This window comes from Anser brachyrhynchus (assembly GCF_964034855.1).
Source record: "Anser brachyrhynchus genome assembly, chromosome: 4".
Classification (NCBI taxonomy): Eukaryota; Metazoa; Chordata; class Aves; order Anseriformes; family Anatidae; genus Anser; species Anser brachyrhynchus.
Genome location: NC_137698.1, coordinates 26,925,369 through 26,945,980, shown reverse-complemented (window position 1 = coordinate 26,945,980; position 20,612 = coordinate 26,925,369). Strand labels below are relative to the sequence as shown.

The window sequence follows — 20,612 nt, the reverse complement described above, 5'->3', positions numbered from 1 at the left end:
GTGCAGGCCGAGAAGGGGGTCCAGAGCTTGCTTCCCTCCCTCCTCCCTGGGCTCCTGCTGCAGGTCAGCGAGGCACTGGGGGAAGAGATGCTGTTTGCGCCCCTCAGCCCCTGGAGAGGGCTCTCTGAGGATCAGCGGCGAGAGGACAACGTGCGCAGGTCAGGAGCGGGAGGAGCAGGGAAGGGGGGCTTGAATTGCCTAGGCAAGCATGTTTGTTTGTTTCCTGTCCTGCTTCCTAGGCATGAGGCCACTTGAGGCTGCGGATTTGTTTTTTTCCTCCCATCCCCGTTTGTTTGGGGTTTCTTTTCTCTGTTTTTCTCTCGGGCAGGCTGTAATTATTGCATGATGGCTTGTCCAAAGTTTGTTTTCCTTACGGTAGAGATGTCTGTGTGCTGAGGGTCTTCCTGCGCGGTGACTTCCAGGGAGCACAAGCACAGCTGCCACATCCTCGTAGGGTTTGTGGCCCAGCTCTGACCACGGGCAGCTGTGCTTTCCTGCCCTAGAGGCCCTGCCGGTGTAATTCATGGCCTGTCAGGGTGCACCAACCATTGCACTCAGGCGGTGCTGCCTCCCTGCGGAGGTTCGAGTGGTCAGGTCAGTCCCCCCACAACATAACAGGGCACTTTGCCGCAGGGTGCCCTTAAGGCCCAGCTGGGGGGCCCCATCCCGGGAATTCTTTGTAGCACCGCGCTCTGCCCCTGCTCCCGCTCCTCAAGGGCAGGAGAAAGCTGGGGCCGTCTGTAGCCTGCAAGCCCCTCTGCGCAACGTGCTGGCGGCAAGGGCCCGTAGGGAGGGCTGTGGGTGCCTGGCATCGATTGAGCCTGGGGGCCCTGGGTTTTGTCCTTCTGTAAGTGGCTTGGGGCATTGCCAGGTCTAAGAAAGACAGTTGTTTTTTTGCCAGCTTTACAGACTTGGCGGCTACACAGCGTTGCTTCAGCGGTTCTTTGCCTCTCCCTCGATGGAGCTTGGGATGAGTGAAGAACCGGCTCGTAAAGCTGCTGAGCATTCTTGCTCTGCTAAGTCTTCCCCTCCGGAATGCTGCTGTGATCTGAGACTCCTCTGGCTCTTGTTCTTTCACCAGGCCTTTTTGCGAAACTCTTATGTCAGTGCTGAGCAAATGCACTCAGAAGAACTGGCTGACGCCGTCCTGGATGCAAAAAATGTCGGCGATGCTGGAGAGCCCCCACACTCATGCCGAGGGCATGTGCCTCCTGACGAGGTGAGAGCCCCAAGGCAGCATCTCACCACCTTCCTCTGGGTGGCTGCGTCCAGGGCAACGGCTGGCGGGGACCTTTCCTGCGTGCTCGGGGAGCTCTGCTGCAGGACAGAACAGCGCCTGTGCTGGAGGAGGGGAAGTCCGGGGTGGCAGCCTGCAGCCTTCCCGCCTGACCAGGCGTTGCCTCTTGTGCTCTTTGTGCAGAGTCCTGGTCCGTGCGCAGCTCATCTCACAGGAGCTGATTGAGAGCTTCTCCCAGTGGCTGGACTGCCCATCAGCAAACCTGCAGCTGACGGCCATGGCTTTCTTTGCTGAGGTGAGGCACTAGGAGGGCAGGAGGGCTCCAGAGGGCTTTTCTTAAAGATATTGCTGCTTGGGCTGCCTCTTTCTGTGGGAAGAGATCAGAAGAAAGCGTCGCCATCGAGACTCGGATGGAAGCTCCTTTGTTCGAACCCTGTTTGTGTGCTGTGCCTGGGCTGAGGTTGTGTCCTGACTCTCGTGGATGTGTTGCTCTATTGTAGCTGATGAATGACCCGCCTATCGAGGGGAGGAACGTCCTGAAGATTCTCAGGGTCTTCACTGAGAAAGCACAGCACCGAAGCAGCACCATAAGGCAGATGGCAGCGAGAGCTCTGGGCAACGCAGTCAGCAGTGTGCCCGTGGAGGTGAGACGGATTTTCCTGTGCTCTGACTGGAGCCCCTCCCTAGCAAGACCCCGGGGGAGAGCTGCTTCGAGAGCCTGGACAGAGCGGCAAAGGCAAAAACAGGGCTCTTTCCTAAGGCCACGCTCCTTCCCCTGATGCCAGCAGGGCTGCCAAGGGAAAATTTGGTGCAAAATGTCAGAGTAACAATGCTTCGTAACAGACCTGTCAGCCACGTAAAGAGCAGCTCTTTGAGGCAGGAAGAGCCCTAAGTCTGTGCGTGTCTTTGGCTTTGCAGGTGCGAAAGCACAGGAGACCTGTTGTACAGGTGCTGCAACAGAGCCTGGCGGACATTGCCTGTCCCGAGGTGGTTGCAGAAAGCATGGTGGCGCTAGCTGAGTTCGTGAGGGTGCTGCAGGCAGTGAACTTGGGATCGGCCTTTGAAGCCATCGCCAGGTCCACCAAGATGTTCTTCGAGTCTGTGAGTGAACCCAACTCTTTCTGCCGCTGGTCTGAGAAGTGGGGGGTGGGCAGGGGCCTGCACGCGCCGCGTGGATGGCCTCTGCTGGCTGAATGTCTGCTTTGGCCTCGTTACCCAGCTGACAAACGGGTTTCTGGGTTGCAGGAACTAGAGTACCTTCGCTACTCGGCACTATGTCTAGCATGTCTAGCTAGTTTACATGTCTAGCACTAGACATATAAAAAAAGGCCCAGCAATCCCGCCAAGGAGCCAACCCGCTAAGTTTGTAAGCATCTGCCTCGGTAACTTTCTTATCAAACACGCACATTGGGAACAAACGCCGACTCCACGCCACCGGGCCCTGGGGGACGCAAAGCCCCATCTTGGGGAGCGCTGGCGTGCTGTTACAGCGTGCCCTTATGGCGTGTTGTTACAGCGTGCCCTTATGGCATGCTGTTACAGCGTGCCCTTATGGCATGCTGTTACAGCGTGCCCCTATGGCGTGCTGTTACAGCGTGCCCTTATGGCGTGCTGTTACAGCGTGCCCTTATGACACCGGGGCCATGGGCTGCACCCGCCGTGCCACAGTGGCGCCGCAAGCTCTGATTCGCTGAGAGGTGTCTCCGGGTGCCCCGGTGGAGTCCTCCCGGTCCATTGGGGAACCGGCTGGCACCATCTGGAACAGGCCAGAACCGGCCGTGCAGGCTGTGCCCGGGGCAGCCCCAGCCTTGGCTCCCTCAGGGCCGCTCCTGCAGCCCCCCGCAACCCAGCCCTCGCGCCCTGCCCCCAACGTGGGGTGGGAGGACGGGGCAGGGGGACGGGAGCAGGCCTCAGCCCAGAGGCGCTGAGCAGCGGCGGTGCGCTGGGCCCTGCCCCGCTCTCCCCTCGCCCAGCCTGGCTGTGGCTGCCGTCAGGCAGCTGAGGCACTCCGTCCCCTGGCATCGCACGTGCTGGCTGCTCCCCTCCCAGCCTCGTCCTGCACAGGGCTGGAAACGGTTCCGATCCCATCCCATCCCTGAGGACTGGGGTGAGGCCGACCTGCCCGCAGTGCCCAGGTCTCTCTCCTGGCCCACCTTGACGACAGGAGCGACGTTTGCTTTCTCCCAGTCCTCAGCAGCCTCTCCTGATCGCGGTGACATTTGAAGGATAATCCTGGGAGGCCTCACGGTGAGGTCCGCCAACTCCTTCAGAAGCCATTTGTGCATCCTGCCAGGCCTCGCCCCACAGGCTCCAGCGTGCCCCCCCTGGCCCTGGGAAAAAGACCCTTTGTCCACAGTGGTGAGGCCACGTTGAGTTGTATTTCCCCAAGTACACAGCGGTGAGACCACGTGCGGAATTTTATTGCCCACAGTGTGCCACAGTCACGGAGGGCTTTGTCTGCCGCCTGCCACGCTCGGGTGTCCTCAGTGCTGCTCAGGCCTTGGAAAGCTGCAACAAGACAGAAAGAGCTGTGAGCAGCCAGCCCAGGCAGCTGTCCCCCCTGCCACCCTGGAGCTGCTCCCCCCTGGCTGGCCGGCCCCTGGTGCCGGGCATTTGCCGGGCTGCTTCTGGGCTCTGACCTCTGCCCAGACCCACGGATCCGGAGCTCAGCCCCACGTGAACCGACCTGCTATCTGACGGAGCCTCAATTCCTTCTTCTTCTTCTCGCCAGGATGTCATCTAAAGTACAGAGCAAAGAGGCAAACATCAGAGCACTGCTCCACAGCCCTGGCTTCCCGCCCTGCCCTACGGCTGGGACACATACTTGGGGAGCCACTGTGCAAGGCTCTAAATATCACAACTTGATGGTTGCTAAAGCTTTTTAAGGAACTCGGAGGCAGGTTGCAATGAAAAGCCCTGTGTCCCTGTCTACCCCATCTTGAGCCCATGGTACACAGCACGGTGGGTGCTGTGGCTCAGCCTCCGGAGCAGGCCCCGGCAAGGATGAACCAGCAAGCTGGTGCCTGGCAGGCTGCGGGGGGCAGGCTGGACTCGCTGCCCACCACGCTGCCTGCACCTCCCCGGGACGGGGCAGCGAGCCAATCTGAGCATCGCCCCGTGAGGGGCCCGGCCACTCTGCTAGCGCCAGCTGTGTGGTGCTTCTCCTGCACACAGGCCAAGCTCTGAGCAACCCTGTCTGCCCTGTTCTGCAAAGGCAGGGCCCAGAGGAAAGAGGAAAGAGAAAGCAGTTGCTCCCACAGCTCAAACCAACCGGAACTTCTGGAACCCGCTTGGACCAGGAGTTTCTCCTTTGCAGTCTGGTAGATCATCTACCATTAAACACAGGATTTTATGTACAAATATATACATGACAATGCAGTCATGTCCAAAAGAGCTGGTGTGAATTCCTGTTCCTAACCCACTCCATGTGCAACAGGTCACATTTCAGTCACTGACAGCTTACAGGACTGCCCCTGTTAGCAATAGAAGAAGAAATAATACAATATTGTTTAATATGTTACATTTGCGATATACTGTTCCGAGGCTGTATCTTGGGAACCCCAAGATATTTGCCAGAGGATGAGAAATTAGCAAATCTCCTAAAGGCCCGAAAGAACTCTGATGGACGCTATGTAACCGCTACGGGCCAGATAGTAATATCCCCCTTGGTGATGCGAGAAATACTTCAGACAAGACATAATGAGTGTCACTGGGGTGCAGAGGCAATGGTACCATTTTTAAAACGTAGCATTGTCTCTACACATATGTTAACAATGGCAAAATCAGTAATGTCAGCGTGCGATTTGTCTGAAAAATAATCCAGTAGCAAGAAAACATGCTGAAATGGGAAGAGTTAGAGTAGGAATAGAACCAGGAGATTACTGGCAAGTTGATTTTGTAGCGGTACCTAGGGCTGGGGGATATAGGTATTTGTTAGTAGGGGTTGACACCTTTTTCGGATGGCCAGAAGCCCTTCCCTGTTGCACCAATCAAGCTAAAGAGACAGTAAAATGGTTATATAATGGAAAACCATTCCGAGGTTTGGGGTTTCCGTTAGGAATATCCTCGGATAGGGGACCCCACTTTGTTGCATCTGTGGTTAAAGACGTAAGCCGGCTATTAGGAATTTCTTGGAATTTACATACTGCATGGAGACTCCAATCTAGCGGACAGGTAGAAAGGATGAACCAAACTCTAAAGGGACAGATCAGTAAAATCTGCCAGGAAGCCAAAATACAATGGCCACAAGCTTTGCCTATAGCTTTACTGAGAATAAGGATAAAGCCAAGGAGTGGAATGTCAGTAAGCCCATATGAGATAATGTATGGAAAGCCTTATGAATCCCCAGAACCAAATCCTAATATGCATATAACAGGGAGCCAGGATGTTTATAATTATATATTGTCTCTTGGTAAAACTTTAGCTCAACTTCAAAGTGTTCTGGTGTGGAACCGACCGTTGTCACTGGAAAATCCTGTCCACGATATTCAGCCAGGTGACCGAGTGTACATTAAAAGCTGGAATGAAGAACCCCTGAGAGAACGGTGGGCCGGACCTTATCAAGTATTATTGACTACTTTTACAGCTGTAAAGGTAGAAGGGGTGGATGCTTGGATTCATTATACTCGAGTGAAAAAGGTTCCCGAATTTTGGTCAGTGCGAGCAATCGGAAATACAAAACTACAGATGAGGCGCGTATAACCATACAATGTTGGGGTTCTTAACAACGGTAACGATAACAGTAATTGTTTTGTGTAAATACCTTGTAATTGAGTTCCTAGAAATACCAGAAAAATATAAGAAAGAGGAAATATTCGAAGGAGAAAATGTTACTTTGGAATGTCGAATGCATAACAATAAACCAATAACAATTAGCTCTCTACAGGTGGTCTGGGAAAAAATAAATGACTCCGGACAGAGCCAGGAAATATACGTAGACACAACCAGGGACAATACAGGATTGAAGGCTGGATGGAAGGGGAAGGCGTACGTAAGTAAAACCATAGAATTGGGACAACAACTGAGAGGAGCTACCACCTGAACCCTGTTTAGTGTTACTAAAGTCAACAAAGGAAACTAGCGGTGCATGGTAACACATGAAAATAGCCCAGATTACGGGATAAGAGAAATATTGGTATATCCGAAATTGGATAAAGGAATATTGGTAGCCCACCGAAAAGGATCTAGAAGAAAAAGAGAGGGCCAGGTACCATGGACACAAGTGGTACAGATCCCACACAGGCAACCATCAGAGAATTTACTGGTCGGATGGATTAAAGATTTTGCCATAATTAAAGGAACTGATAGAATTACTGCTTGTATGCCCATTCCAAAAGCAACGGGGGACCCGCTTGAGTGGGGTATAATAACCTCCCCACTGCCCCAAGTAAAAGGAAATGAAACAATTCAATGTAAAGAAGTGAAAGTTTTAGAGAGGATAAATGTTACACAATACTATAGGAAACTGAGCCCCCCCAACATCAAGGTCTGAATGTGAAAAGAAGAACTACCAATTCATAACGATAGGCAGATTTAAGAATGTGGGACAGTGTTATTACGACAAACTACGTGTAGTAGAAGGAGTTAGAGAAAAGATTGTTTGGGAATGTCAAGAGAAAAATGAGCCAAAAGGAATGAAAGGGTGGGATAGTTCTTGGACAGTAAGTTTATTGCAGAAATTCCAGTATGGAGGGAATACATCATGGTGTATTAAATGGCAGGTTTCCCTGCAGAATGGAACTGATCAGTTTTATACAGTAAGCCGGGTTGATAGTAGTGGTAGACAAGAGTCAACAAAGGTAGCTTGGTGGACTTGTGAGAAGAAATACACTTGCGACAGTAATAATGCAGATATCAAGCACTTACTTCCGGTATTGATAGCTCTTAGGGCAGGATGTGTTTGCCGAGGAATTAAGTACAATTTGGAAAGAAATAGCCAGGCTAGTCAAGTTGCAGTGGATTGTAGCTATAGTACCATACAAAGTCCAGGACAATTTGTATGGGCAGCCAGTAATGGAACTTGGACTACATACCTGCCGATAGATGGGGAGCTAAAAGAAATAATTCTAGGACTCCCTCCCCACACTGCGTCCAATAGGGAAAAAGTCTCCTTTTAAGGGAAAGTTGGAAACCCTACAAATTAGTAGAGCAAAAAGAAGTTTAGAAGAAGGGGCAGATGAAGATATATGGCATGAACCCTCGGATGGAGTAAAATTCAATTGGGCATTAGAATCTCTATTTGCAAAGGTAGTTACTTATCGAAATAGGGAAATGATTTATAAACTTACAGGACAAGTGAGTAGGCGCACGAGAGCCACAAAAGAAGGCTTTAGAGACCTTAATATCCAACTACAATCTACAACTAAAATGGTGCTACAAAAATCTATTGGCATTAGATACACTGTTATTAAAGGAACATGGAGTATGCAGATTTCTAAAAGATCATATTGATCATTGCTGCATTCACATTTCAAATGTGACTATTGATGTAGAACATGTCATAGAACAACTGGCTTGAGTAGAACAAGAAGCAGAACAGGAAGAGAAAGATATGACAACAAGCTGGTTGGATAAAATTTTTAGCTGATGGACTATTAGTAACTGGGTTAAGTCCTTACTGGAGACAATAATTATATTGGTGATTGTAGGGATACTAATTTGCTTAACATTTATAATGCTGAAAAGTCTGATGCTAAGGAAGACAACCTGGAACTGGACAGTGATGCAAACCATTGCTCGGCAAATGGAACCACGTCCTCAATATCCTCCACCAGCATCTAACAACTTCGGATTTCAGAGAAAGAATCTGAGGAACCCAGGAGGCGAAATGCAATGAAAACTGAATAGACAAAATCGGTTTCAGATCAAGTGAAACCAACCAGAAGAGCGAACATAAAATAAAGCAGAAGTGGTGGACTTATGAAATGTTGTGACAATCCTAATCTTTGTAATTTTCTTGCTTCCTAATGAAGTTATTTTCCTTGATTGTATTATTGGTGAGCACTGAGTGTAAAACATTTTAGTTAGTTAGTGAAAGCATTTGCCCTCCTCGAAGGAGTGAAATGCTTTCAAAGGGGGGAAATGTTAGTAACAGAAGAAGAAATAATACAATATTGTTTAATATGTTACATTTGCGATGTACTGTTCCGAGGCTGTACTTGGAAGATACAAAATATATGTGCAAGGGTAACATGAGAACGCACCAATTCATGATGAGGAGTAAGGAGGATTAAAAGAATGCTCAATTTGCAAGACGTCTAGATAACTGGGGCTTCTTGGACTCTGGGAACTGGATCAAACCAACCTTGCGGTTTGGACTGAGACCAAGGGCTCAGAGAGCATGCGTGAGAAGGAAAGGTTAAAAAGTTCAACTCTGATGAAGACATCTTACTTCATCCTGACGACCATCAGAGATTAGTACGCAAGCGCAGAAGGACTGATGATTAGCATACGAAGCGAGGCTAGGCGGAGCTAGGAAATGAATATGCATAGATGAGTTGTGAAACCTAATGTGTCTGTAATATCTTAGGGGATAAAAGAGAACTAAGAGAACAAATCAGACAAAGTTAGATTTGGGCAGGCATGCCCCTAACTTCCAGCGCCTAATAAAACACCTTCATATAATCACTTTGTGGATTATGTGTCTTCATGAACGCTAACACCCCCATCTGCAATCCTCGTCCTGCGGGGCTGGGGCTGCAGGCGGTGCTCTGCGCTGCTTCCCCAGCCCTTGCCCCCCAGCGGCCTTTCCCTCCGTGCTGAGCGGGGCTGGCTAAAGCCCATCCCTGCGTCCGGTCTCGGCTGCTCCCCGTGCGCTGGGGCCTGTCCTGGTCTGGCCCCGTTCCAGCATGCCACGCTGTTGCTGCATCTCGGGCTCGGCTTTTTCCCTTCCAGGCTTTCCTGTACAAGGCTCTTGGGACAACGCTGGGAGCTTGTCAGGAACTCCCACACGTCCAAGAGAAGCCGCTGCAACATCTGAAGAAAGCAAAACCTGAGGAGCCATCTGAGGCCCAGGTGAGTTTCCCTGGTCTGTCCCTGGGGGAAAGGGCTTCTTCCGGCCCTGCTCCAGGCCTTTTCCATCTCCTCATCGCTGCCTGCCACTGTGGCTGGCCGTGACTGAACGTCTGGGCCTGTGCCAACTGTCCCTCGGTCTTTTGTTGCAGGGAATCATTTCTCTTGTCTGCCAAGCCGCCGACAGCCACTTCCGCCTGGCCTTGGAGACCTTCACAACGTTTGCTGCCACACTGTGCAACGCCCAGTGTTTTGGGGCTTCCAGACGCAAGAAGGTGAAGCGTTTGGGGTTTCACTCATTGGCTTTCTTCCACCTTCTTTTCACTTCTGCACCAGTAGTGGCCAAATCATGGCAGCTGCATTTAGGTTGCCCCTAGTGTAAGAGCCCCTCGAGACCTGCGCTTCGAAGGGGACCCCCCGCAGCTGGGGCCCGTGGGGTGTCTTCGGAGAGGATGGGGTTTTGTGCCTCGTGGATCCGAGCTGCAGCGGCTGCTTGCACACAGCCCTGTTCCCCTGACCGAAATGCAGCGTGACAGAGGCTGCGCCCTTCCGGCCCAGCCCCATGCGAGAGCCCGGCCTGCGGGCTCGGAACAACTCCTGGCCCCAGAGCTCACAGAGAGCTGGGGGAGCAGCTTGAGGAGCTGCCAGGACGTGCCCGGGGAAATAAGAAGCTGGTGCAGGGGCAGGGCAGCTCCTGCCTCGGGAGCCCAAGGGGCATCGTGGGGTGTGGGGGGCCATCGGGCAGACGTCTCACAGCATCTTTACCAACGCAGATGACCCGGGCCAGCAGGAGAGCTCAGGCCACTTGCAATGCTGCCATGCTCACCTACAGCAGCATGGCACTGCGTGCCTCCAAGGAACAACTGCTCGCCCACGTGGAGGCAGACATCGTGGGCAACATCCTGCTGCTCTACATCTCCAGTAGCCAGGTGAGAGCTCGGGGCGTGCAGGGGCAGGGATGCTGGGTGCCCCAGCTCCAGTCCCTCCGCGCTAGGGCATACTGAGATGGGCCGTCTCTTTCAAAAGGTCCCCCAAGAAACAGTTTGTCCCAGCATGAAGATCCAAGCCCTTCCCCTAGATTTCCCCCACGTGCACATGTTCCTCTTGCAGCCCGCGGACCTTCATCCAGTTCAAAGTGTTTTCTTCTCTGCTGGGCCTCAGAACTTGGAGAAAAATCTCGCCCTGGTGCAGAGCATCACCGAGGTCGGTTGTGCCATCCAAGCTGTGGGTAACTTCGGCAGCTTTGATCCCGTCCTGCAGCACAAGCTGCTGCTGATCCTGCAGGTGAGTGCCCAGAGCCAGAGCTGTCTTGCAGGGGAGTTTTGGGCCATGCCATGAGGCATGAAGGTCTCCCTCAGCTGAGTGGGAGCTCCTGAGCTCCTAGAGCCATGTCCCCAGCTGGTGGGGCCGTTGGGTGCTGGCAGTCAGTGGCCATGGCTGGGCAGCCGCTGGGGAGCTGCTACATCCTGCAGCGCCTCTGTGGGAGCTGCAGGAGTGATGGAGCCAGTGTCTGGTAGTAGCGCCCGTCTCTGGGCAGGGTGCAAGAGCTCTCCTATGCCCAATGCCCACTTTGCAAATTTCTCTCTGGGACTTGCAGAACTTGATGAGGAAGACTCTCTGGGACTTCCCGGCATCGTCACTGCACCTGAAGGTGATTCTGGCCCTGGAGCAGTGGAGGTAAGAGCGAGGAGCTGCGGGGGCTGTGAGGCGGGATGACGTTCGTCCTGTCGGGGAACTCCCAAAGGGGGTAGGGGAAGAGGAGCAGCATCTACAAGAGGGAGGGCTGGTCTGTTGTGCCCAGTGACCTGTAGGGAAGGTTCTGGGCGGGGAGAAAGGCTCTGGTCCTCCTGCCATCTGGCAGGGAAGATAAGGAGCCCCACGGTCTCCCTCACTTTGGAGTTGGGGGGTATTTGCTGCCGGGGAGGAGAGAGCAGCTGCTGGAGCTGAAGGCAGCACTCACCGCCACAGGCTAGGCTGGTTGGATTTGGGGCGGTCGATGAGGACAAGACCAGATGCCATTTGACCGTCTCTGGAGAGCGCTAGTAACTCTTTTTTTTTTTTTTCCTCTTCCTTTTTCCCCTTGCCAGCAAGCTGAAGATCTCTTTTAGCAGGAAGGAAATTTGCAGCCTGCTGTCTGACTGCTGCCAGTCCGTTCTGCCACTTCCTTCAGCGGATGAGCAGATGGAGGAGATAGGGAACGCGGAGGTGGCATTGCTGCAGCTACAGGTACCTTGCTGTCCCTTCCCTGCCCACATCTTGGTCAGGACCCCACCCCCCAGCACAACCTGTGCGCTGGCAGCAACCGTGATACCGCATCTCTGTCCCTCTCCTCTGCTTCCAGTCTCTGCACATGGCCACGAAGGCTCTGGGCCGGCTCATGGCAGTCCTGCTCAAGACAAAGCCAACCACTGTCGTCTTCGTAGACATCGTCCACGTGAGTATCCATGGGGCGGTGGGGAAAGCATCCCTCCTGTCAGTAGTGGGGACCGAGATCTGGGGCCCCTGGCGAATTAGCAGAGGAGCAGGAACCTCCTGCTGCCATGCCAGGTCACTGTGACCTCAGGGAGGCAAAGAAATGGGCCCTGCAGGGGGGAGAGCCAAGAGGCATCCCTTGGCCGGCTGGAGCAAGGAGATGGCTGCATGAAAAAGCTCCTGGGTGGGGGCAGGTGTGTCTGAAGAGAGTGGGGCAGTGCAGGCAGCAGTGCCAGTGCCCACTCGGTGGGGCCGCGGGGCAGGCCCTCAGGGAAAGTGCCAGGAAGGGAGGGAAATGGAGAGGGATGGCGGGAAGGGAAAGATGCCCCCTGTGAGACAGAGCTGTTCTGCCCCAGGTACTGTGGCTCCGGCTCTCCTCGGACAATCCGTGGGAGCGCAAGAGGGCCCTGCAGGTCTACGCCCAGCTGCTGGCGGATTGCAGAGATGGAGTCACTTTCCAGGTGAGTAAGGATGCCCACCGTGTGCCCCTGCTCCCTGGAACCACTGGGGCCTGGAAGGGGAGCTCTGCCCAGCTGTGCACGGGCTTTCGGGTCCCCCAGCACTATGGGGTGGCCCCTCTGCCCAGTCCTGGCTTGAGTGGGGCACGGGTGGGAGATGCAAGGGGGCGCTGGGGCCGCCTACAGCCTTTGTTCTTCCTCTCCCCCATGCAGACAAGATGTGCCTACGTGCCGTTTGGCTCCTTGGCGGGATTGCTGGGGCCTCTGACCTATGACCCCGTGACCAGCTCCCGCCAGCTGGCCGCTACCTGCCTCAGCTCCCTTCTCCACATCCAAGGTGAGTAGAGCAGGCGCCTGCCGGCCCTCTGTGCCCCGCCTGGCCCTACCAGGCTCCCAGGGGCTGGGCCCTGCTGCCAGGAGGGAAAGGAGAGGCACGGTGCTCGGCTGCTGTCCTCTCCCCACCCTGTTCGTCCTCCACCTCCCCAGCCACCTGGGGAGGGATCCTGGCAGAGGACCACCCAGTCCCACCTGCCAGCAGCGTTTCCTGCAGCCGGGGGCACTCAGGGCCATCCCCCGCTGCTGACAGCAGGACGTAGACCCCTCAAGTGAGGAACGTTAGGAAGGAGAGAGCTGAGCTGCAGGCCCAGAGCGTGAGGCGATGGATTTTGGTTCAACCCCTTTCCAGCCCCTTGAGAAACACTCTCTGTACTGAAGGAAGCTGCTGGATGGGGCACCAACCAACCCCCCCCGGGAAATCACGTCGAAGGCAGTTCTTACCACCTTTTCACCGAGCAGCATCTGTCTGCGCAGAGTAGAGTGTTGGCCTCCCAGAGACGCTGGTGGCCTGTGTGGCAGGAGGAGAGGCAGCTGCAGGGAGCAGAGGCCTGCAGCCCCTGAAACAAGCACCGCCAGCTTGTCAGCTGCAGAACCTGGCAAGGGACATCCCGCTGCACCGAGTTAAAGACTAACTACCCTGGCTTCTGGTCCCCCTTCAGCAAAGCCCGGGAACGGAAGTTCAGTTTCCCTAAGTGTGACTCCCCTTTTCTCCCCATGCTCGTTCCAGCCAAGGCCACGAACAGGGTGTTTGAGACAGACGACCCTGCGAGCTGGTGTGAGGGGCTGAGTAATCAGATCGCCGCATCTCAGCAGCTCCAGACCTCTGTCAACATTGGAAAGGTAAAGAGTGCCCTCAAGTTTGCATTAAGGCCACGGACTTCATGATGGCCATCAAGGAGACCTTCCGGCGTGCCAGAGGAAGACGTGTGCGTGCTGCAGGGAACTGGATGATCACCTTCGTGAAAATATGTGGAAAGGACATTCTTCCAGACGTAAGAGACATTTTCCTGCGACGTGGACTTTCTCGTTTTGGCTGTCGCACCACACATCTTGCCGTTTGTGTGCTAAAGAAGCTCTCGGTGCAGAGCCAGGGCTTGGGCAAGGTGGTAGGGGTGAAATTTCGCCTTAAAGCTTGAAAGCGTGGCAAGGGAGCAGGCGTGGCTCATGGGCTGAACGTCCATGTCCCCGCAGAAGCAAGGACGTACCAAGACATTCCTTCTCCCCTGCTTCTTTCAGGTGCCAGGAGTCCTCTCCATCCTGCACACCTGCACATGGTCCATGCTGCAGACCTCGTTCATGTACTTTGTGCACGATGCGGTGCTGATCCTGGCCCGCTATCACGAGGAGCTCACGACGGATGTCATCATCCAGAAGTTTGTGCCTATGGACAGGTATATGCACTACTCCCTTTCTTGCTGGGGTCAGAGAGCCGTAGCTTGTCTCCACTAGGGTGATCCAAGTGAAGCAGCAGCTCCTTTTCCTACACCAAAATGTCTGAGGTGTGCTCGTATCGCTGGTAGGAACCGGGCATCTTCAGCCCAGCTGCTGAAGAAGAGTGAGGTGAAGGCATCACAGGTAACAGAGCATACGGGCTCATGGTTGCACATCTTCTCCTTTGCAGAAACACACTGGAGCTGTGGCGGACTCTGGGGAAAGACAGCATTGGCATCTGTGTGCTGAGGCGCTTATCCGAGAAGCTGAAGAGAGTGGGAGACGACAGCTCCGAGCCCAGCTCGTCCAGTCGCAGGCTGGAGGACCACCAGCCTTCTCCGGAGTCCTTGACTGTACGTTCAGTGGCAGGGCTTTGCGTCTGCTCCCCCACACAAAGTCCGAGGCAAAGGCGTTGGGTGCCCTTTGCAAACGTCTCTGGACACTGCCAGGACGCTGTGCTGGGGCGTCTCCGCGTTAGCAGTTCGGGACGGCCGGGACAGCCGCTGCTCCCAGGCTGCAAGGCTGTCACGGATACGGGACGTGCAGGCAGTAAAAGTGCCCCAGGCAGCCAGGGGGCCGGGGCTGGTGGCAAAGCTCTTGTTTAACAGGTGGTTCTCGGTCTAATTTCCCTGTAGGTCGCCTGTGCCATCTCAGAAGTGGTGTCTGTGCAGGCCGAGAAGGGGGTCCAGAGCTTGCTTCCCTCCCTCCTCCCTGGGCTCCTGCTGCAGGTCAGCGAGGCACTGGGGGAAGAGATGCTGTTTGCGCCCCTCAGCCCCTGGAGAGGGCTCTCTGAGGATCAGCGGCGAGAGGACAACGTGCGCAGGTCAGGAGCGGGAGGAGCAGGGAAGGGGGGCTTGAATTGCCTAGGCAAGCATGTTTGTTTGTTTCCTGTCCTGCTTCCTAGGCATGAGGCCACTTGAGGCTGCGGATTTGTTTTTTTCCTCCCATCCCCGTTTGTTTGGGGTTTCTTTTCTCTGTTTTTCGCTCGGGCAGGCTGTAATTATTGCATGATGGCTTGTCCAAAGTTTGTTTTCCTTACGGTAGAGATGTCTGTGTGCTGAGGGTCTTCCTGCGCGGTGACTTCCAGGGAGCACGAGCACAGCTGCCACATCCTCGTAGGGTTTGTGGCCCAGCTCTGACCACAGGCAGCTGTGCTTTCCTGCCCTAGAGGCCCTGCCGGTGTAATTCATGGCCTGTCAGGGTGCACCAACCATTGCACTCAGGCGGTGCTGCCTCCCTGCGGAGGTTCGAGTGGTCAGGTCAGTCCCCCCACAACATAACAGGGCACTTTGCCGCAGGGTGCCCTTAAGGCCCAGCTGGGGGGCCCCATCCCGGGAATTCTTTGTAGCACCGCGCTCTGCCCCTGCTCCCGCTCCTCAAGGGCAGGAGAAAGCTGGGGCCGTCTGTAGCCTGCAAGCCCCTCTGCGCAACGTGCTGGCGGCAAGGGCCCGTAGGGAGGGCTGTGGGTGCCTGGCATCGATTGAGCCTGGGGGCCCTGGGTTTTGTCCTTCTGTAAGTGGCTTGGGGCATTGCCAGGTCTAAGAAAGACAGTTGTTTTTTTGCCAGCTTTACAGACTTGGCGGCTACACAGCGTTGCTTCAGCGGTTCTTTGCCTCTCCCTCGATGGAGCTTGGGATGAGTGAAGAACCGGCTCGTAAAGCTGCTGAGCATTCTTGCTCTGCTAAGTCTTCCCCTCCGGAATGCTGCTGTGATCTGAGACTCCTCTGGCTCTTGTTCTTTCACCAGGCCTTTTTGCGAAACTCTTATGTCAGTGCTGAGCAAATGCACTCAGAAGAACTGGCTGACGCCATCCTGGATGCAAAAAATGTCGGCGATGCTGGAGAGCCCCCACACTCATGCCGAGGGCATGTGCCTCCTGACGAGGTGAGAGCCCCAAGGCAGCATCTCACCACCTTCCTCTGGGTGGCTGCGTCCAGGGCAACGGCTGGCGGGGACCTTTCCTGCGTGCTCGGGGAGCTCTGCTGCAGGACAGAACAGCGCCTGTGCTGGAGGAGGGGAAGTCCGGGGTGGCAGCCTGCAGCCTTCCCGCCTGACCAGGCGTTGCCTCTTGTGCTCTTTGTGCAGAGTCCTGGTCCGTGCGCAGCTCATCTCACAGGAGCTGATTGAGAGCTTCTCCCAGTGGCTGGACTGCCCATCAGCAAACCTGCAGCTGACGGCCATGGCTTTCTTTGCTGAGGTGAGGCACTAGGAGGGCAGGAGGGCTCCAGAGGGCTTTTCTTAAAGGTATTGCTGCTTGGGCTGCCTCTTTCTGTGGGAAGAGATCAGAAGAAAGCGTCGCCATCGAGACTCGGATGGAAGCTCCTTTGTTCGAACCCTGTTTGTGTGCTGTGCCTGGGCTGAGGTTGTGTCCTGACTCTCGTGGATGTGTTGCTCTATTGTAGCTGATGAATGACCCGCCTATCGAGGGGAGGAACGTCCTGAAGATTCTCAGGGTCTTCACTGAGAAAGCACAGCACCGAAGCAGCACCATAAGGCAGATGGCAGCGAGAGCTCTGGGCAACGCAGTCAGCAGTGTGCCCGTGGAGGTGAGACGGATTTTCCTGTGCTCTGACTGGAGCCCCTCCCTAGCAAGACCCCGGGGGAGAGCTGCTTCGAGAGCCTGGACAGAGTGGCAAAGGCAAAAACAGGGCTCTTTCCTAAGGCCACGCTCCTTCCCCTGATGCCAGCAGGGCTGCCAAGGGAAAATTTGGTGCAAAATGTCAGAGTAACAATGCTTCGTAACAGACCTGTCAGCCACGTAAAGAGCAGCTCTTTGAGGCAGGAAGAGCCCTAAGTCTGTGCGTGTCTTTGGCTTTGCAGGTGCGAAAGCACAGGAGACCTGTTGTACAGGTGCTGCAACAGAGCCTGGCGGACATTGCCTGCCCCGAGGTGGTTGCAGAAAGCATGGTGGGTTGCAGGAACTAGAGTACCTTCGCTACTCGGCACTATGTCTAGCATGTCTAGCTAGTTTACATGTCTAGCACTAGACATATAAAAAAAGGCCCAGCAATCCCACCAAGGAGCCAACCCGCTAAGTTTGTAAGCATCTGCCTCGGTAAGTTTCTTATCAAACACGCACATTGGGAACAAACGCCGACTCCACGCCACCGGGCCCTGGGGGACGCAAAGCCCCATCTTGGGGAGGGCTGGCGTGCTGTTACAGCGTGCCCTTATGGCGTGTTGTTACAGCGTGCCCTTATGGCATGCTGTTACAGCGTGCCCTTATGGCGTGCTGTTACAGCGTGCCCTTATGGCGTGCTGTTACAGCGTGCCCTTATGACACCGGGGCCATGGGCTGCACCCGCCGTGCCACAGTGGCGCCGCAAGCTCTGATTCGCTGAGAGGTGTCTCCGGGTGCCCCGGTGGAGTCCTCCCGGTCCATTGGGGAACCGGCTGGCACCATCTGGAACAGGCCAGAACCGGCCGTGCAGGCTGTGCCCGGGGCAGCCCCAGCCTTGGCTCCCTCAGGGCCGCTCCTGCAGCCCCCCGCAACCCAGCCCTCGCGCCCTGCCCCCAACGTGGGGTGGGAGGACGGGGCAGGGGGACGGGAGCAGGCCTCAGCCCAGAGGCGCTGAGCAGCGGCGGTGCGCTGGGCCCTGCCCGGCTCTCCCCTCGCCCAGCCTGGCTGTGGCTGCCGTCAGGCAGCTGAGGCACTCCGTCCCCTGGCATCGCACGTGCTGGCTGCTCCCCTCCCAGCCTCGTCCTGCACAGGGCTGGAAACGGTTCCGATCCCATCCCATCCCTGAGGACTGGGGTGAGGCCGACCTGCCCGCAGTGCCCAGGTCTCTCTCCTGGCCCACCTTGACGACAGGAGCGACGTTTGCTTTCTCCCAGTCCTCAGCAGCCTCTCCTGATCGCGGTGACATTTGAAGGATAATCCTGGGAGGCCTCACGGTGAGGTCCGCCAACTCCTTCAGAAGCCATTTGTGCATCCTGCCAGGCCTCGCCCCACAGGCTCCAGCGTGCCCCCCCTGGCCCTGGGAAAAAGACCCTTTGTCCACAGTGGTGAGGCCACGTTGAGTTGTATTTCCCCAAGTACACAGCGGTGAGACCACGTGCGGAATTTTATTGCCCACAGTGTGCCACAGTCACGGAGGGCTTTGTCTGCCGCCTGCCACGCTCGGGTGTCCTCAGTGCTGCTCAGGCCTTGGAAAGCTGCAACAAGACAGAAAGAGCTGTGAGCAGCCAGCCCAGGCAGCTGTCCCCCCTGCCACCCTGGAGCTGCTCCCCCCTGGCTGGCCGGCCCCTGGTGCCGGGCATTTGCCGGGCTGCTTCTGGGCTCTGACCTCTGCCCAGACCCACGGATCCGGAGCTCAGCCCCACGTGAACCGACCTGCTATCTGACGGAGCCTCAATTCCTTCTTCTTCTTCTCGCCAGGATGTCATCTAAAGTACAGAGCAAAGAGGCAAACATCAGAGCACTGCTCCACAGCCCTGGCTTCCCGCCCTGCCCTACGGCTGGGACACATACTTGGGGAGCCACTGTGCAAGGCTCTAAATATCACAACTTGATGGTTGCTAAAGCTTTTTAAGGAACTCGGAGGCAGGTTGCAATGAAAAGCCCTGTGTCCCTGTCTACCCCATCTTGAGCCCATGGTACACAGCACGGTGGGTGCTGTGGCTCAGCCTCCGGAGCAGGCCCCGGCAAGGATGAACCAGCAAGCTGGTGCCTGGCAGGCTGCGGGGGGCAGGCTGGACTCGCTGCCCACCACGCTGCCTGCACCTCCCCGGGACGGGGCAGCGAGCCAATCTGAGCATCGCCCCGTGAGGGGCCCGGCCACTCTGCTAGCGCCAGCTGTGTGGTGCTTCTCCTGCACACAGGCCAAGCTCTGAGCAACCCTGTCTGCCCTGTTCTGCAAAGGCAGGGCCCAGAGGAAAGAGGAAAGAGAAAGCAGTTGCTCCCACAGCTCAAACCAACCGGAACTTCTGGAACCCGCTTGGACCAGGAGTTTCTCCTTTGCAGTCTGGTAGATCATCTACCATTAAACACAGGATTTTATGTACAAATATATACATGACAATGCAGTCATGTCCAAAAGAGCTGGTGTGAATTCCTGTTCCTAACCCACTCCATGTGCAACAGGTCACATTTCAGTCACTGACAGCTTACAGGACTGCCCCTGTTAGCAATAGAAGAAGAAATAATACAATATTGTTTAATATGTTACATTTGCGATATACTGTTCCGAGGCTGTATCTTGGGAACCCCAAGATATTTGCCAGAGGATGAGAAATTAGCAAATCTCCTAAAGGCCCGAAAGAACTCTGATGGACGCTATGTAACCGCTACGGGCCAGATAGTAATATCCCCCTTGGTGATGCGAGAAATACTTCAGACAAGACATAATGAGTGTCACTGGGGTGCAGAGGCAATGGTACCATTTTTAAAACGTAGCATTGTCTCTACACATATGTTAACAATGGCAAAATCAGTAATGTCAGCGTGCGATTTGTCTGAAAAATAATCCAGTAGCAAGAAAACATGCTGAAATGGGAAGAGTTAGAGTAGGAATAGAACCAGGAGATTACTGGCAAGTTGATTTTGTAGCGGTACCTAGGGCTGGGGGATATAGGTATTTGTTAGTAGGGGTTGACACCTTTTTCGGATGGCCAGAAGCCCTTCCCTGTTGCACCAATCAAGCTAAAGAGACAGTAAAATGGTTATATAATGGAAAACCATTCCGAGGTTTGGGGTTTCCGTTAGGAATATCCTCGGATAGGGGACCCCACTTTGTTGCATCTGTGGTTAAAGACGTAAGCCGGCTATTAGGAATTTCTTGGAATTTACATACTGCATGGAGACTCCAATCTAGCGGACAGGTAGAAAGGATGAACCAAACTCTAAAGGGACAGATCAGTAAAATCTGCCAGGAAGCCAAAATACAATGGCCACAAGCTTTGCCTATAGCTTTACTGAGAATAAGGATAAAGCCAAGGAGTGGAATGTCAGTAAGCCCATATGAGATAATGTATGGAAAGCCTTATGAATCCCCAGAACCAAATCCTAATATGCATATAACAGGGAGCCAGGATGTTTATAATTATATATTGTCTCTTGGTAAAACTTTAGCTCAACTTCAAAGTGTTCTGGTGTGGAACCGACCGTTGTCACTGGAAAATCCTGTCCACGATATTCAGCCAGGTGACCGAGTGTACATTAAAAACTGGAATGAAGAACCCCTGAGAGAACGGTGGGCCGGACCTTATCAAGTATTATTGACTACTTTTACAGCTGTAAAGGTAGAAGGGGTGGATGCTTGGATTCATTATACTCGGGTGAAAAAGGTTCCCGAATTTTGGTCAGTGCGAGCAATCGGAAATACAAAACTACAGATGAGGCGCGTATAACCATACAATGTTGGGGTTCTTAACAACGGTAACGATAACAGTAATTGTTTTGTGTAAATACCTTGTAATTGAGTTCCTAGAAATACCAGAAAAATATAAGAGGAAATATTCGAAGGAGAAAATGTTACTTTGGAATGTCGAATGCATAACAATAAACCAATAACAATTAGCTCTCTACAGGTGGTCTGGGAAAAAATAAATGACTCCGGACAGGGCCAGGAAATATACGTAGACACAACCAGGGACAATACAGGATTGAAGGCTGGATGGAAGGGGAAGGCGTACGTAAGTAAAACCATAGAATTGGGACAACAACTGAG

General features: G+C 54.4%; 2 protein-coding genes across 5 annotated transcripts; both read left to right on the top strand.

The window, feature by feature from the left end:
* Positions 1–13,888, top strand: LOC308193896 (maestro heat-like repeat-containing protein family member 2B). Of its 4 annotated transcripts, XM_080589003.1 has the most exons (16): positions 1–158; positions 1,082–1,219; positions 1,421–1,532; positions 1,738–1,881; positions 2,156–2,338; positions 9,131–9,250; positions 9,400–9,522; positions 10,021–10,176; positions 10,274–10,531; positions 10,845–10,924; positions 11,335–11,473; positions 11,589–11,681; positions 12,076–12,180; positions 12,391–12,514; positions 13,241–13,505; positions 13,750–13,888. In XM_080589003.1, exons 1-15 carry the CDS (start codon positions 88–90, stop codon positions 13,396–13,398), a joined length of 2,004 nt encoding a protein of 667 aa, XP_080445129.1. In that variant the 5' UTR covers positions 1–87; the 3' UTR covers positions 13,399–13,505; positions 13,750–13,888. The 4 variants fall into 4 exon arrangements, with proteins under 4 accessions (XP_080445129.1, XP_080445128.1, XP_080445127.1 ...); XM_080589002.1 differs by having other exon boundaries at positions 10,358–10,531; positions 12,076–12,514; XM_080589001.1 differs by having other exon boundaries at positions 12,076–12,514.
* LOC308193898 (maestro heat-like repeat-containing protein family member 2B) lies at positions 13,532–15,746 on the top strand. The gene is made up of 3 exons (XM_080589007.1): positions 13,532–13,904; positions 14,135–14,297; positions 14,580–15,746. Exons 1-3 carry the CDS (start codon positions 13,693–13,695, stop codon positions 14,862–14,864), a joined length of 660 nt encoding a protein of 219 aa, XP_080445133.1. The 5' UTR covers positions 13,532–13,692; the 3' UTR covers positions 14,865–15,746.
* The last annotated feature ends 4,866 nt before the right edge of the window (positions 15,747–20,612 follow it).

Coding starts and splice junctions, on each gene's coding strand:
- LOC308193896 (XM_080589001.1), top strand. CDS start 88: ATGCTGTTTGCGCCCCTCAGCCCCTGGAGAGGGCTCTCTGAGGATCAG. Junction 1,533..1,737: donor CCATGGCTTTCTTTGCTGAG/GTGAGGCACTAG, acceptor GCTCTATTGTAG/CTGATGAATGACCCGCCTAT. Junction 11,682..12,075: donor TCTTCGTAGACATCGTCCAC/GTGAGTATCCAT, acceptor GTTCTGCCCCAG/GTACTGTGGCTCCGGCTCTC.
- LOC308193898 (XM_080589007.1), top strand. CDS start 13,693: ATGTCCCCGCAGAAGCAAGGACGTACCAAGACATTCCTTCTCCCCTGC. Junction 13,905..14,134: donor AAGTTTGTGCCTATGGACAG/GTATATGCACTA, acceptor TCTCCTTTGCAG/AAACACACTGGAGCTGTGGC. Junction 14,298..14,579: donor CTTCTCCGGAGTCCTTGACT/GTACGTTCAGTG, acceptor ATTTCCCTGTAG/GTCGCCTGTGCCATCTCAGA.